Source organism: Xenopus tropicalis, chromosome 1, assembly GCF_000004195.4.
Source record: "Xenopus tropicalis strain Nigerian chromosome 1, UCB_Xtro_10.0, whole genome shotgun sequence".
Taxonomy (NCBI): Eukaryota; Metazoa; Chordata; class Amphibia; order Anura; family Pipidae; genus Xenopus; species Xenopus tropicalis.
Genome location: NC_030677.2, coordinates 207,079,687 through 207,099,074, shown reverse-complemented (window position 1 = coordinate 207,099,074; position 19,388 = coordinate 207,079,687). Strand labels below are relative to the sequence as shown.

At 44.8% G+C, this 19,388-nt stretch overlaps 1 protein-coding gene across 3 annotated transcripts in view; it reads left to right on the top strand.

The window, feature by feature from the left end:
- The first annotated feature begins 783 nt into the window (after positions 1–783).
- slc14a2 (solute carrier family 14 (urea transporter), member 2) overlaps positions 784–19,388 on the top strand; it is a 32,313-nt gene continuing 13,708 nt past the window's right edge. For 2 of the 3 annotated variants that reach the window (XR_004220804.1, XM_031894938.1), the window contains exons 1-3: positions 784–886; positions 18,104–18,275; positions 19,075–19,264. Coding sequence is in view for 2 of the 3 variants with exons in the window: in XM_031894938.1 (XP_031750798.1) it covers positions 827–886; positions 18,104–18,275; positions 19,075–19,264 (422 nt within the window). In the remaining variant the exon portion in view is untranslated. Of the gene's footprint in view, positions 887–4,629; positions 4,694–18,103; positions 18,276–19,074; positions 19,265–19,388 lie in introns of those variants that run through there. The other variant, XM_031894939.1, reaches the window with a different exon arrangement.

Genomic DNA, 19,388 nt, shown 5'->3' with positions numbered 1-19,388 from the left:
AAAAACCTATTGTTCGGTGAGGCTACAGTTTTATTGTTACTTTTTATAACTTATTTTTCTATTCAGCCCCTCTCCTATTCATTTTCCATCCTCTCGTTCAAACTGCTCCCTGGTCGCTAAGGTAATTCAGACCCTAGCAACCAGACAGCTGACAAAAACTCCAAACTGGAAAGCCGCCAAACAAAAAGTGAAATGACTGAAAAACTACAAATAATAAAAAATGAAGACCAATTGCAAATTGTCTCAAAATATTATTCTGTGTCATGTGTTCAAATCGTTCCAACCACACTAAGAAGGAGAAATCTGGAGCTGTAAAATGAACAGGGGGGGGGATCAGACTGCAATAGGAAGGGACTTGGAGATGCTCTGACTTGCTGCCTAGGAGAATAGAGGGGAACACAGGCAGAAATAGGCAAAATAATGCAAGAATGACTCCTGCTACATTGTTTCACGAGTCAGAACCAAAAAAGGCATAGGCAGACACTTGTTGAAAAATGCTACTTCCCCTTGAATCTGCTTTAACACTAGAACCTGAGGCAGTGGCTCCGCAAGTGCCAGCTACAGAGCAGGGGCAGGAGGTTATAGAGAGACAGCATGCAGGGCATGGCTGCAGGGTTTAGCAGCGAGGCAGCAGCAGTACCTGGGAGCTCTCATACGCAGATAGAAGAATTCTGGCAGGAGACCAAACCTCCACTCCTGACATTTGGGTTTAACATGATTCCAAGAGGTGGGCAGGGCTAGGACTTGCTGCCAGTTGGCTGCTGATCTAAAGGTATAAAAACTCTGTGGGGTACAAAATAGTGTCCTGCACCCGCTGAGGAGCCTGATGTCAAGCAAGGAGCTCCCATCTGAAGGGACACAGTACCCCACCAGAACATTTAAAAAGGTGAGCTTTTATATTGTACATTGTATTTAACTGCAGGATATGTCTAATTGAATTTGATGGATGTGTCTTTTTTCAGCCTAAGCTACTACGTAAATATGCTTATTAATATACACTTTGCCATAGATTGGCTGAAATCATTAAATGACATCAAATTACACATAAATCCCTGATTCTACTGTATTTATGCCCACTGACTACCCACCCAGCCACAGGAAAGTGGCACTAACGGGGGGCATGACTTTTCACGCCTACAATATGGAGCCAGCTGGCCATTATAACAGTGTTACATATTTCCCTCTAGGTTATAGAGACTGATTTCTGCCTATTAGATCAATAGAATACACTTATGCAATTGGTCACTTTATCAGGAAACATGTATCACTGTATTACTTATAGATGTAGATATATAGATAGATGATAGATAGATTATAGATATTTGTTATATAATTATTATATTAGATAGTTAGATAGTTAGATATATTATAGATATTTGCTATAGCATTATTATTATATTGATGATAGATAGATATTTGCTATGGTATTATTATTATATTAGATAGATATAGATAGATGATAGATAGATAGATAGATAGATTATAGATATTTGCTATAGTATTATTATTATATTAATACATACATAGATAGATAGATATTTGCTATAGTATTATTATTATATTAGATATAGATAAATAGATAGATAGATAGATAGATATATTATAGATATTTGCTATATTATTATTATTATTATTATTATTATTATTAGTATTATTATTATTATATTAGATAGATGAAAGATAGATATATTATAGATATTTGCTATATTATTATTATTTTATTAGATAGATGATAGATATATAGATAGATAGATAATAGATATTTTGCTATATTATTATTATTTTATTAGATAGAGGATAGATAGATAGATAGATAATAGATATTTGCTATATTGTTATTATTTTATTAGATAGACGATAGATAGATAGATAGATAGATAGATAGATAGATAGATAGACGATAGATATATATACAGATAGAGATGGATGATAGATAGATAGATAGATAGATAGATAGTTAGATGATAGATAGATAGATAGATAGATAGATGGATAGATACATTGATTGATATATTATAGGTATTAGTTATATTGTTATTATTACATTAGATAGATAGATAGATAGATAGACGATAGATATATATACAGATAGAGATAGATGATAGATAGATAGATGATAGATAGATAGATAGATAGATAGATAGATAGATAGATGATAGATAGATAGATAGATAGATAGATAGATAGATAGATGATAGATAGATAGATAGATAGATGATATGTTATAGATATTTGTTATATTATTATAAGCATTAGTACCATAAGGAAGACAGGCATCCCTGCATTGATATTCATTTCTGTAGCACTGGGAGCTCCAAGAGCTGACACTTTTCCCTGGTCAAGAGGCACGTAAATGGGTTATTCACCTTAGAGTGAACTTTTAGTATGATGTAGAGAGGGATATTCTGACACAGTTTGCTATTGGTCTTCATTTTTTATTATTTGTAGTTTTTTTTTTTTAATTATTTCAACAACTGTTCAGCAGCGCTCCAGTTTGGAGTTATAACAGCTATCTGGTTGCTAGGGTCCAAATAACCTTAGCAACCAGGGAGTGGTTTGAATGAGAGACTTGTAGCCTCACAGAGCAATAGTTTTTTTGGTTGCCGGGGTCAGTGACCCCCATCTGAAAGTTGCCAAGAATTTGAAGAAGACAAATAATTTAAAAACTATAAGAAATAAATAACGAAGACCAATTGAAAAGTTGCTTAGAATTGGTCACTCTATAATATAATAAAAGTCAAATCAAAGGTGAACCTACCCCTGTAAGGTAACTGCGTGTCTAGTGGGGATTCTTCCCTGGCACAGACAGGGTGACACTGAGCTGCACAAGTTTGGATGCTTGGGGTACGTAACAAGCAAATAAAAGTGATTTTATAGGGGCGGGGCAAGGTCAGGGGCGGCTTGTATTGGGGGCTCAATAGAACAGCAATAGTTCAGCCCCCCTCTTGGCTGTGCAAGAAGTACAACAGCACCTGCAGCCCCTCCAATAGGGACCTCAGCAATGTGACAGTGTAAGGAGACAGTATATAACAGCCACCAACCTGCTGCACTACACCTGTTGTGGATCTACAACTCCCAACCCTTAAATCTATATCTATCTATTGACCACTATAAATAAAATTCTCTATAGCACTGATGGTTTTAATTTAATAATAATAATAAATTAATATTTATGATTGGTGACTTTTTTTTTTATTTATTTTTTTAGCATTCCTGCCCATAAGGCATAAGACTGGGGGCCCCAGAGGGAATCGGGTTATGTAGATGGCATAACTGGCGCCAATAAGCTCCATCCAGTTGCCAGGAATTCATCATACCTAGTTATGTGGGCCGAAACTGCATTAAATGATCACTTAGAATCATTTAGAGTGAAGACACATGTGGGGGTCATTTATCAACAATGGGCAGTAACCCATGGCAGCCAATCAAATTGTTGCATTCATTGTTCTACCTGATACTGACTGAAAATAGCAAATCACTGATTGGTTGCTATTGGTTACTGCCCACAGGCAAATTTGCCCATTTTTGATAAATGAGCCACATGCAAGAAGTTACAGGTATAGGACCCATTATCCAGAATGCTCGGGACCAAGGGTATTCCGGATAAGGGGTCTTTCCGTAATTTGAATCTCCGTACCTTAAGTCTACCAAAAAATCAATAAAACATTAATTAAACCCAATAGGATTGTTTTGCATCCAATAAGGATTAATTATATCTTAGTTGGAATCAATTACAAGGTTCTGTTTTATTTCTACATAGAAAAAGGAAATCAGTTTTAAAATTCTGAATTATTTGATTAAAATGGAGTCTATGGGAGACGGGCATTCCGTAATTCAGAGCTTTCTGGATAACGGGTTTCCGGATAAGGGGTCCGATACCTGTACTAGTAGCAGCTACTTTTCCATGTCTACTAAGGGTAAAGATACACTGACTGAGTCACGGCAACTAATCATGGTCATACATTGCTTTGTAACCCCCTGAGTACCTTTCCCAGGGACTGGCCCTGACTCTGGATAAAGTGATTCTTACTGAAAAGTCCCTTATTACCCTTTGATCTCCTGCACTGAATGCCAAAAAAGATACAAAGTTTCTCAAACTTAATTAGCTAAGGAGGCTTTTGGCAGAGCCCAGAATACTCACCCCCTGTACTGAGATTCAATTGTAACTAATAAGCTACACAAGTCTGTTGGGGGAACTGAGACTTTAATAAACATGAAACTCCCCCAAACTCCCACAAATGTGTTCAAACATTACAAATTTAGTCAAATGGGAGTGGTATTTAGGGGGTGTGGTCACAAAAATGGGTGTGGTCAATATATATTTGCATGTAGAGCTTTTGGCACAAAAACATTTCCCAGCATTCACGTTAAGGGCAAAACTGTGCCCTGGGCTTGGTACCCCATGTCCTATGAACACATTTATACAGAGAAACAACAAATTGCTAATGAAATTCATAAATAATGTCATTTTTTTCTTACTGATATGGGTTTAAAATACTATGGAATCAGCTCCAAATGAAACTTGGAACAGGGCAGCCAGGGCTCAGATAAATAAACATTGGCCCCAGCCCCAGAATATGTCATATTCTGTATATTCCCCTTATCTCCCACCGGCACCGGTGAGGGGAAACACCATGAATATATAGATAAGAGGCTGCTATAGCTGCCAAAATGCACAGGGGATCAGCGAGAGGTAAGTAGAGAAGCTTATTGCTTCCCAGCGAGGCAGTGTTACTGGTATTTGCCCCTGTCTGGGGCAAAATTAGTGAGACATAGGGAGCTCATTCACACAGGGGATATTTGCCTCTTCGCTTGCACTTTGTGTGTTGCCCCACAGGTGGCACCCTAAGGCCCAGCTCCTTGCACTCCTACAATGGCGCTCACAATGCTGTGTCTTGCAGTTCTGCATACAGAAGGGGGGGGGCGTTGTTTAAAGAACAAGGTACAAGAAAGTTTAGGGGGTCCTTTGTGGTTTGGGAGAGGGCGGAGCTTGGGGTTGAGGTGGCCTAAAGGTTTCATTCTACTTTAAAAGATCTGTGGGTTCTGGCAAATGCCAGAGGGGCTGCTGTGAGATGCCATAGTCACTATTTATTGGGCTGGGGGGGCTGTTTGTGCCTCTGGGTACTGGGAATGCCAGGGGGGCTGTAAGGTGCCACAGACAGTCACTATTTATTGGGCTGGGGGGGCTGTTTGTGCCTATGGGTACTGGGAATGCCAGGGGGGCTGTAAGGTGCCACAGACAGTCACTATTTATTGGGCTGGGGGGCTGTTTGTGCCTCTGGGTACTGGGAATGCCAGGGGGGCTGTAAGGTGCCACAGACAGTCACTATTTATTGGGCTGGGGGGCTGTTTGTGCCTATGGGTACTGGGAATGCCAGGGGGGCTGTAAGGTGCCACAGACAGTCACTATTTATTGGGCTGGGGGGGCTGTTTGTGCCTCTGGGTACTGGGAATGCCAGGGGGGCTGTAAGGTGCCACAGACAGTCACTATTTATTGGGCTGGGGGGGGGCTGTTTGTGCCTCTGGGTACTGGGAATGCCAGGGGGGCTGTAAGGTGCCACAGACAGTCACTATTTATTGGGCTGGGGGGGGGGCTGTTTGTGCCTCTGGGTACTGGGAATGCCAGGGGGGCTGTAAGGTGCCACAGACAGTCACTATTTATTGGGCTGGGGGGGGGGCTGTTTGTGCCTCTGGGTACTGGGAATGCCAGGGGGGCTGTAAGGTGCCACAGACAGTCACTATTTATTGGGCTGGGGGTCTGTTTGTGCCTCTGGGTACTGGGAATGCCAGGGGGGCTATAAGGTGCCACAGACAGTCACTATTTATTGGGCTGGGGGGGCTGTTTGTGCCTCTGGGTACTGGGAATGCCAGGGGGGCTGTAAGGTGCCATAGACAGTCACTATTTATTGGGCTGGGGGGGCTGTTTGTGCCTCTGGGTACTGGGAATGCCAGGGGGGCTGTAAGGTGCCATAGACAGTCACTATTTATTGGGCTGGGGGGGCTGTTTGTGCCTCTGGGTACTGGGAATGCCAGGGGGGCTGTAATGTGCCACAGACAGTCACTATTTATTGGGCTGGGGGGGCTGTTTGTGCCTCTGGGTACTGGGAATGCCAGGGGGGCTGTAAGGTGCCACAGACAGTCCCTATTTATTGGGCTGGGGGGGCTGTTTGTTCCTCTGGGTACTGGGAATGCCAGGGGGGCTGTAAGGTGCCACAGACAGTCACTATTTATTGGGCTGGGGGGGCTGTTTGTGCCTCTGGGTACTGGGAATGCCAGGGGGGCTGTAAGGTGCCACAGACAGTCACTATTTATTGGGCTGGGGGGGGCTGTTTGTGCCTCTGGGTACTGGGAATGCCAGGGGGGCTGTAAGGTGCCACAGGCAGTCACTATTTATTGGGCTGGGGGGGCTGTTTGTGCCTCTGGGTACTGGGAATGCCAGGGGGGCTGTAAGGTGCCACAGACAGTCCCTATTTATTGGGCTGGGGGGGCTGTTTGTTCCTCTGGGTACTGGGAATGCCAGGGGGGCTGTAAGGTGCCACAGACAGTCGCTATTTATTGGGCTGGGGGGGGCTGTTTGTGCCTCTGGGTACTGGGAATGCCAGGGGGGCTGTAAGGTGCCACAGACAGTCACTATTTATTGGGCTGGGGGGGGCTGTTTGTTCCTCTGGGTACTGGGAATGCCAGGGGGGCTGTAAGGTGCCACAGACAGTCACTATTTATTGGGCTGGGGGGCTGTTTGTGCCTCTGGGTACTGGGAATGCCAGGGGGGCTGTAAGGTGCCACAGGCAGTCACTATTTATTGGGCTGGGGGGGGGCTGTTTGTGCCTCTAGGTACTGGGAATGCCAGGGGGGCTGTAAGGTGCCACAGACAGTCACTATTTATTGGGCTGGGGGGGGGGCTGTTTGTGCCTCTGGGTACTGGGAATGCCAGGGGGGCTGTAAGGTGCCACAGACAGTCACTATTTATTGGGCGGGGGGGGCTGTTTGGGCCTCTGATAGCACAAATGGCCCTTTGATCTGCTATCTGCCCCAATGCCTTTCACAGGGGATGCACAGGGGTTCACTTGGCCACTGGCACTCAAAAACAGGCACTTGGGAAAGGATTTTGATCTCCATCACAAGTATCCTTGAGTTCCATTGCACTTCTTATTATTTTGATTTAAAAGCTGCTTTTAGTGATGTCTGTAGCCTTCACAGCAATGCCATATTCCAAGGACTGTTGAAGACGAGTGTTCTCTGCAGTCAGTTTTCACTGCAGGCTCCTAGGGCCATTTGTTTGTTCTCAATTTGAACTTCAGTCTTTGAATAGGGGCCCGACCTTCAGCGGCTGTGGCCCCGGTTATCTGTTTCCCACCGGCAGGGTGGGGGCTGCTATTGGACGGCAATAAAAAAAGGCCACATTAACATTATTTCCTAGCCTTCCTGTTATGATACTGTAAATCTTTCGGCCGAGTGTATCGCCTCCTGGCTGCCCCTGTCACATTCCTCCCTATCCCCCATAATTCTCTCATCCCCTCGGCAGGAATGTGGGTTATTGCGCAGAAATACAGTGGAGCAGGGAAAAAGGGGGATTTGTTCTAGAACCGAGGGCTGGCTGTCCCTTGTATCAATAGGCCACCACTTGGCTGGTCATTTACTGTGAAAATGATACTTGATTAAGAGGGAAAAAATAGAACAGAGATGGGGGGGTCAGGATTGGGGGGGGGGGTCTGAATTAATCTTTCCATGAACAGCAGCATCTGTAGCAGGGAAGCCATCTCGGGTTGCACCCAGATACTATTTTACTGGCCAGATCCGTAAAATGCTAGCCAGGGCCAGGCGGTATTACCAATTTGCCAGGAATGTTCTGCATCCAGCTCTCCCCAATTCCTTCTTCATCCTGCCCCCTCTATCCCAGGGAAAGGTGGGAGTCCTCTCTAGGGCCCTTTTTCAGTGGGGGGCCAGAAGAGAAGTGCACTGGAGGGGGGGGTTACTTGGCCACTGGCACTCAAAAACAGGCACTTGGGAAAGGATTTTCATCTCCATCACAAGTATCCTTGAGTTCTATTGCGCTGCCTATTATATTGATTAAAAAGCTGCTTTTAATGATGTCTGTAGCCTTCACAGCAATGCCATATTCCAAGGATTGTCGCAGACCAGTGTTCTGAACAGTCAGTTTTCACAGCAGGCTCCACCTAGTGGCAGAAAGTAAAATGTATTTAAAAATATAAATCTTCAGGTTGAGAGTTGGATTAAATACAGGTATCTCATATAAAAAAAAATAAATTTATTGTTTCTTTTAACAATAAATGTGCTTAAACAGATATAAACAAGCTTAAAGGGGTGGTTCAATGGCCAGTTCTTAGCAAAGGGACAGGGCTAATATGGCTAATATCCCAGAGCTGGTAAGCCCCATGATTTCTAGTGTTGGCCCAAATTCCTTGGTATAACCATACACTGATGGTTAAGTAGCAAAGGAAAACATCCGGTAACCTATAGCAACCAGCAAACAGTTTGATTTTTATGATCTCCTGCATTTAGGTTATCATCCCACAGAGCAATTTAGTCTCCCGCAATAGATCTCTGCTACTGTGGGTAACTAATCACTCCGAAATGCCTTTCCACCAGCAACAAAGCCAAAAGCCGATTAGCAGAGATCTATCGCAGGCAACAAAAACTGCAGGTGTAACTGGGGTGAGAGTGGTTAACTCAACTCCCATTTCAAGATAATGCATATAGTTACATAGTTACATAGTTAAGTTAGGTTGAAGAAAGACCAGAGTTCATCAAGTTCGACCCTTCCACGTGAACCCAGCACACCCAAACCCATACTGACCTATCTATCCACTCACATGCAGACCCATACTGACCTATCTATCCACTCACATACAGACCCACACTGACCTATCTATCCACTCACATACAGACCCACACTGACCTATCTATCCACTCACATACAGACCCATACTGACCTATCCACTCACATACAGACCCATACTGACCTATCTATCCACTCACATGCAGACCCATACTGACCTATCTATCCACTCACATACAGACCCATACTGACCTATCTATCCACTCACATACAGACCCACACTGACCTATCCACTCACATACAGACCCATACTGACCTATCCACTCACATACAGACCCATACTGACCTATCTATCCACTCACATACAGACCCATACTGACCTATCTATCCACTCACATACAGACCCATACTGACCTATCTATCCACTCACATACAGACCCATACTGACCTATCCACTCACATACAGACCCACACTGACCTATCCACTCACATACAGACCCATACTGACCTATCTATCCACTCACATACAGACCCAAACTGACCTATCTATCCACTCACATACAGACCCACACTGACCTATCTATCCACTCACATACAGACCCACACTGACCTATCTATCCACTCACATACAGACCCATACTGACCTATCTATCCACTCACATACAGACCCACACTGACCTATCCACTCACATACAGACCCATACTGACCTATCTATCCACTCACATACAGACCCACACTGACCTATCCACTCACATACAGACCCATACTGACCTATCTATCCACTCACATACAGACCCACACTGACCTATCCACTCACATACAGACCCACACTGACCTATCCACTCACATACAGACCCACACTGACCTATCCACTCACATACAGACCCACACTGACCTATCCACTCACATACAGACCCACACTGACCTATCTATCCACTCACATACAGACCCATACTGACCTATCTATCCACTCACATACAGACCCACACTGACCTATCTATCCACTCACATACAGACCCACACTGACCTATCTATCCACTCACATACAGACCCACACTGACCTATCCACACACATACAGACCCACACTGACCTATCTATCCACTCACATACAGACCCACACTGACCTATCTATCCACTCACATACAGACCCACACTGACCTATCCACTCACATACAGACCCACACTGACCTATCCACTCACATACAGACCCACACTGACCTATCCACTCACATACAGACCCACACTGACCTATCTATCCACTCACATACAGACCCATACTGACCTATCCACTCACATACAGACCCACACTGACCTATCCACTCACATACAGACCCACACTGACCTATCCACTCACATACAGACCCACACTGACCTATCTATCCACTCACATACAGACCCACACTGACCTATCTATCCACTCACATACAGACCCATACTGACCTATCTATCCACTCACATACAGACCCACACTGACCTATCTATCCACTCACATACAGACCCACACTGACCTATCTATCCACTCACATACAGACCCACACTGACCTATCCACACACATACAGACCCACACTGACCTATCTATCCACTCACTTACAGACCCACACTGACCTATCTATCCACTCACATACAGACCCATACTGACCTATCTATCCACTCACATACAGACCCACACTGACCTATCCACTCACATACAGACCCCACACTGACCTATCCACTCACATACAGACCCACACTGACCTATCTATCCACTCACATACAGACCCACACTGACCTATCTATCCACTCACATACAGACCCATACTGAACTATCTATCCACTCACATACAAACCCACACTGACCTATCTATACACTCACATACAGACCCATACTGACCTATCTATCCACTCACATACAGACCCATACTGACCTATCCACTCACATACAGACCCACACTGACCTATATATCCACTCACATACAGACCCATACTGACCTATCTATCCACTCACATACAGACCCATACTGACCTATCTATACACTCACATACAGACCCATACTGACCTATCTATCCACTCACATACAGACCCATACTGACCTATCCACTCACATACAGACCCACACTGACCTATCTATCCACTCACATACAGACCCATACTGACCTATCCACTCACATACAGACCCATACTGACCTATCTATCCACTCACATACAGACCCATACTGACCTATCCACTCACTTACAGACCCACACTGACCTATCTATCCACTCACATACAGACCCACACTGACCTATCCACTCACATACAGACCCATACTGACCCATCCACTCACATACAGACCCACACTGACCTATCTATCCACTCACATACAGACCCACACTGACCTATCTATCCACTCACATACAGACCCACACTGACCTATCCACTCACATACAGACCCACACTGACCTATCCACTCACATACAGACCCACACTGACCTATCTATCCACTCACATACAGACCCATACTGACCTATCCACTCACATACAGACCCACACTGACCTATCCACTCACATACAGACCCACACTGACCTATCTATCATCTCACATACAGACCCACACTGACCTATCCACTCACATACAGACCCACACTGACCTATCCACTCACATACAGACCCACACTGACCTATCTATCCACTCACATACAGACCTATACTGACCTATCTATCCACTCACATACAGACCCACACTGACCTATCTATCCACTCACATACAGACCCACACTGACCTATCCACTCACATACAGACCCACACTGACCTATCCACTCACATACAGACCCACACTGACCTATCCACTCACATACAGACCCACACTGACCTTTCTATCCACTCACATACAGACCCACACTGACCTATCTATCCACTCACATACAGACCCATACTGACCTATCTATCCACTCACATACAGACCCACACTGACCTATCTATCCACTCACATACAGACCCAAACTGACCTATCTATCCACTCACATACAGACCCACACTGACCTATCTATCCACTCACATACAGACCCACACTGACCTATCTATCCACTCACATACAGACCCATACTGACCTATCCACTCACATACAGACCCACACTGACCTATCCATCCACTCACATACAGACCCATACTGAACTATCCACTCACATACAGACCCATACTGACCTATCCACTCACATACAGACCCACACTGACCTATCTATCCACTCACATACAGACCCACACTGACCTATCTATCCACTCACATACAGACCCATACTGACCTATCTATCCACTCACATACAGACCCACACTGACCTATCTATCCACTCACATACAGACCCATACTGACCTATCTATCCACTCACATACAGACCCACACTGACCTATCTATCCACTCACATACAGACCCATAGTGACCTATCTATCCACTCACATACAGACCCACACTGACCTATCCACTCACATACAGACCCACACTGACCTATCTATACACTCACATACAGACCCACACTGACCTATCTATCCACTCACATACAGACCCATACTGACCTATCCACTCACATACAGACCCACACTGACCTATCTATTTACTCACATACAGACCCATACTTACCTATCTATCCACTCACATACAGACCCATACTGACCTATCTATCCACTCACATACAGACCCACACTGACCTATTTATCCACTCACATACAGACCCACACTGACCTATCTATCCACTCACATACAGACCCATACTGACCTATCTATCCACTCACATACAGACCCATACTGACCTATCTATCCACTCACATACAGACCCACACTGACCTATCTATCCACTCACATTACAGACCCACACTGACCTATCTATCCACTCACATACAGACCCATACTGACCTATCCACTCACATACAGACCCACACTGACCTATCTATCCACTCACATACAGACCCACACTGACCTATCCACTCACATACAGACCCACACTGACCTATCTATCCACTCACATACAGACCCACACTGACCTATCCACTCACATACAGACCCACACTGACCGATCCACTCACATACAGACCCACACTGACCTATCTATCCACTCACATACAGACCCACACTGACCTATCTATCCACTCACATACAGACCCATACTGACCTATCTATCCACTCACATACAGACCCACACTGACCTATCTATCCACTCACATACAGACCCATACTGACCTATCTATCCACTCACATACAGACCCATACTGACCTATTCTATCCACTCACATACAGACCCACACTGACCTATCTATCCACTCACATACAGACCCACACTGACCTATCTATACACTCACATACAGACCCATACTGACCTATCTATCCACTCACATACAGACCCACACTGACCTATCTATCCACTCACATACAGACCCACACTGACCTATCTATACACTCACATACAGACCCACACTGACCTATCTATCCACTCACATACAGACCCATACTGACCTATCCACTCACATACAGACCCACACTGACCTATCTATCCACTCACATACAGACCCATACTGACCTATCTTTCCACTCACATACAGACCCATACTGACCTATCTATCCACTCACATACAGACCCACACTGACCTATCTATCCACTCACATACAGACCCACACTGACCTATCTATCCACTCACATACAGACCCATACTGACCTATCCACTCACATACAGACCCACACTGACCTATTCTATCCACTCACATACAGACCCATACTTACCTATCTATCCACTCACATACAGACCCATACTGACCTATCTATCCACTCACATACAGACCCACACTGACCTATCTATCCACTCACATACAGACCCACACTGACCTATCTATCCACTCACATAACAGACCACACTGACCAATCTATCCACTCACATAAGACCCACACTGACCTATCTATCCACTCACATACAGACCCATACTGACCTATCTATCCACTCACATACAGACCCCACTACTGACCTAGTCTATCCACTCACATACAGACCCACACTGACCTATCTATCCACTCACATACAGACCCACACTGACCTATCCACTCACATACAGACCCACACTGACCTATCTATCCACTCACATACAGACCCATACTGACCTATCCACTCACATACAGACCCACACTGACCTATCTATCCACTCACATACAGACCCACACTGACCTATCCACTCACATACAGACCCACACTGACCTATCATCACTCACATACAGACCCACACTGACCCTATCCACTCACATACAGACCCATACTGACCTATCCACTCACATACAGACCCACACTGACCTATCCACTCACATACAGACCCATACTGACCTATCCACTCACATACAGACCCACACTGACCTATCCACTCACATACAGACCCACACTGACCTATCCACTCACATACAGACCCACACTGACCTATCTATCCACTCACATACAGACCCACACTGACCTATCTATCCACTCACATACAGACCCACACTGACCTATCCACTCACATACAGACCCACACTGACCTATCTATCCACTCACATACAGACCCACACTGACCTATCTATCCACTCACATACAGACCCATACTGACCTATCCACTCACATACAGACCCACACTGACCTATCTATCCACTCACATACAGACCCACACTGACCTCTATCCACTCACATACAGACCCATACTGACCTATCTATCCACTCACATACAGACCCACACTGACCTATCCACTCACATACAGACCCACACTGACCTATCTATCCACTCACATACAGACCATACTGACCTATCCACTCACATACAGACCCACACTGACCTATCTATCCACTCACATACAGACCCATACTGACCTATCCACTCACATACAGACCCACACTGACCTATCCACTCACATACAGACCCATACTGACCTATCCACTCACATACAGACCCACACTGACCTATCCACTCACATACAGACCCATACTGACCTATCCACTCACATACAGACCCACACTGACCTATCTATCCACTCACATACAGACCCACACTGACCTATCTATCCACTAACATACAGACCCACACTGACCTATCCACTCACATACAGACCCACACTGACCTATCTATCCACTCACATACAGACCCACACTGACCTATCTATCCACTCACATACAGACCCATACTGACCTATCCACTCACATACAGACCCACACTGACCTATCTATACACTCACATACAGACCCACACTGACCTATCCACTCACATACAGACCCATACTGACCTATCTATCCACTCCATACAGACCCACACTGACCTATCTATCCACTCACATACAGACCCATACTGACCTATCCACTCACATAACCACTGACTTTCCCCAACAGACCCATACTGACCATCTATCTTTCCACTCACATACAGACCCATACTGACCTATCTTTCCACTCACATACAGACCCACACTGACCTATCTATCCACTCACATACAGACCCAACTGACCTATCTTTCCACTCACATACAGACCCACACTGACCTATCTACCACTCACATACAGACCCATACTGGACCTATCCACTCACATACAGACCCACACTGACCTATCTATCCACTCACAACAGACCCATACTGACCTAATCCACTCACATACAGACCACACTGACTTATCTATCCACTCACATACAGACCCATTACTGACCTATCTTTCCACTTCACATACAGACCCAACTGACCTATCTATCCACTCACATACAGACCCACACTGACCTATCTATCCACTCACATACAGACCCACACTGACCTATCTATCTACTCACATACAGACCCACACTGACCTATCTATCCACTCACATACAGACCCACATGACCTATCTATCCACTCACAACAGACCACTGACCTATCCACTCACTACAGACCAACACTACCTATTCTATCCACTCACATACAGACCCACACTGACCTATCTATCCACTCACATACAGACCCACACTGACCTATCTATCCACTCACATACAGACCCACACTGACCTATCTATCCACTCACATACAGACCCACACTGACCTATCTATCCACTCACATACAGACCCACACTGACCTATCTATCACTCACATACAGACCCACACTGACCTATCTATCCACTCACATACAGACCCACACTGACCTATCCACTCACATACAGACCCACACTGACCTATCTATCCACTCACATACAGACCCATACTGACCTATCTATCCACTCACATACAGACCCACACTGACCTATCTATCCACTCACATACAGACCCACACTGACCTATCTATCCACTCACATACAGACCCACACTGACCTATCTATCACTCACATACAGACCCACACTGACCTATCTATCCACTCACATACAGACCCACACTGACCTATCCACTCACATACAGACCCACACTGACCTATCTATCCACTCACATACAGACCCACACTGACCTATCTATCCACTCACATACAGACCCACACTGACCTATCCACTCACATACAGACCCACACTGACCTATCCACTCACATACAGACCCACACTGACCTATCTATCCACTCACATACAGACCCACACTGACCTATCTATCCACTCACATACAGACCCATACTGACCTATCTATCCACTCACATACAGACCACACTGACCTCTATCCACTCACATACAGACCCATACTGACCTATCCACTCACATACAGACCCCACACTGACCTATCCACTCACATACAGACCCATTGACCATTCTACTCCATCACATTACAGACCCACACTGACCTATCACACTCACATACAGACCCACACTGACCTATCTATCCACTCACATACAGACCACAACTGACCTATATATCACTCACATACAGACCACACTGACCTATCACTCACATACAGACCACATGACTCTATCCACTCACATACAGACCCATATGACACTATCCACTCACATACAGACCCACACTGACTATCTACCACTCACATACCGACCCATCACTGACTACTATCCACTACATACAGACCCATATTGACCTATCTATCCACTCACATACAGACCCACACTGATCTATCCATTCACATACAGACCCACTGACCTTCTATCACTCACATACAGACCCACATGACCTATCACTCACATACAGACCAACTGACCTACCCTCACATACAGACCCCTACTGACCTATCTATCCCTCACATACAGACCCACACTGACTATCATCACATACAGACCACTCTCCACTCCACAAAGACCCACACTGACCTATCATCCACATACAGACCCACACTGACCTATCTATCCACTCACATACAGACCCCACTGACCTATCCACTCACTACAGACCCACACTGCTATCTATCCACTCAACATAGACCACATACTACCTATCTATCCACTCACATACAACCATACTGACCTATCCACTCACATACAGACCCACACTGACCTATCTATCCACTCACAGATCGACCCACACTGACCCTATCTACCACTCACATACAAGATCCCACACTGAACTATCTATCCACTCACATACAGACCCATACTGACCTATCCACTAATACAGACCGCATACTGACCTATCATCACTCACATACCAGACCACACTACATATCACTCACCATACGACCACACCCCCTTACTTGCTTTAATTTAAAACAGCCCCCTGACAATCAAACCTCATAATTTATCCCCTTTACCACACTCATTAATACAAGAGATAGGTTTTTATATAAATTGTGGGAAAGAACAGATGTTTTATCATTTCCATTCTGTATTCCATAGATGGTGATCCTGCGGCCCCCTAGCTAACCCACACCCTGCATTCCCCAACTTCTGAAAGATTCAAAGAGTTTCAGGGGCGTATTTATTATCATTGGTGATATTGCCCATCGCAACCAATCAGCAATTAGTTTTGAACAGTCACCTACAAATTAGGAAACAAAAGCAAAGACCTATTATATTGGTATGGGCAACTTCACCGGTGATGTTTATCTCCATTGTTAATCAATACATCCTTTATTGTTTATTAACAGCCCTAAGTGAGCAAGAAGGACATTCCTGCCCTTATGCACCAAGAGGGAGCCTTCAAATTCCAATTCTATCTAGAGTAAAATAGGGTTTATGTATTAACATGAGTAAATATGCCCTGCTTCACTATCCTATAGCAACAGTTATCAGTAGCGCTTACACAATTGCCCCACCCCCATCTTGATGCAACCGCCAATAGGTACTGAGCATACAGGATGGGTGGCAATGGCTCAGCTAAATGCCCAGAGCCACTCCTCACAGAAAACATCTCAAGAAGAATAAATCCAATGCATATAATAATCTTGTTTTTGGAATTCTAGGATTATTTAAAATTTGGACCAATGGAGAGTCAAGTTCCCATGAATATGGCAGAAAAGGTCGAAGAGAAGAGAGTGGAAGGTCGATATCCATGTTCTGGAGGATTGGGGGTCCTTTTCAAAGGAGTACATTGCATTTCTGGGGAAATGACGGAGTTTGGGAACTGGATGAAAGGTAAGGTTATACATAGTCTTCCCTTTATATTGCCTTAATTATCATGGGCTAAGGAGTTGGTAGTGGCCAAGAGAATGTTCTTTAGAGGACAAAGGAGTTGGTAGTGGCCAAGAGAATGTTCTTTAGAGGACAAAGGAGTTGGTAGTGGCCAAGAGAATGTTCTTTAGAGGACAAAGGAGTTGGTAGTGGCCAAGAGAATGTTCTTTAGGGGACACTGGAGTTGGTAGTGGCCAAGAGAATGTTCTTTAGAGGACAAAGGAGTTGGTAGTGGCCAAGAGAATGTTCTTTAGGGGACACTGGAGTTGGTAGTGGCCAAGAGAATGTTCTTTAGAGGACAAAGGAGTTGGTAGTGGCCAAGAGAATGTTCTTTAGAGGACAAAGGAGTTGGTAGTGACCAAGAGAATGTTCTTTACAGGACAAAGGAGTTGGTAGTGACCAAGAGAATGTTCTTTAGAGGACAAAGGAGTTGGTAGTGACCAGGAGAATGTTCTTTACAGGACAAAGGAGTTGGTAGTGGCCAAGAGAATGTTCTTTAGAGGACAAAGGAGTTGGTAGTGGCCAAGAGAATGTTCTTTAGAGGACAAAGGAGTTGGTAGTGGCCAAGAGAATGTTCTTTAGAGGAGAAAGGAGTTGGTAGTGACTAAGAGAAAGTTCTTTACAGGACAAAGGAGTTGGTAGTGGCCAAGAGAATGTTCTTTAGAGGAGAAAGGAGTTGGTAGTGGCCAATAGAATGTTAGTTTATGTATTTACACTGCTATAGAAATGTAATCACAAATAAATATGTTGTGTTCGGTTCCAGATAAACCTATTCCATTCCAGTTTGTTGACTGGGTTCTACGTGGAACATCCCAAGTCATGTTCGTGAATAACCCTCTCAGCGGACTTATCATCGTCGGTGGGCTTTTCCTACAGAATCCATGGTGGGCGATCGCTGGCTGCCTCGGCACCATAGTATCCACCCTCACAGCCCTTATTCTCAGTCAGGACAGGTAATATTCTCAGCCGTATTTGTTGGACGCCAATTCGTCGGACTTTTTTCATTTTGTGGTTGAGTAGGCCACAAATAGACTGATCAGAACTTAAACTCCACCCACCCCTCCTTGTTATCCAATT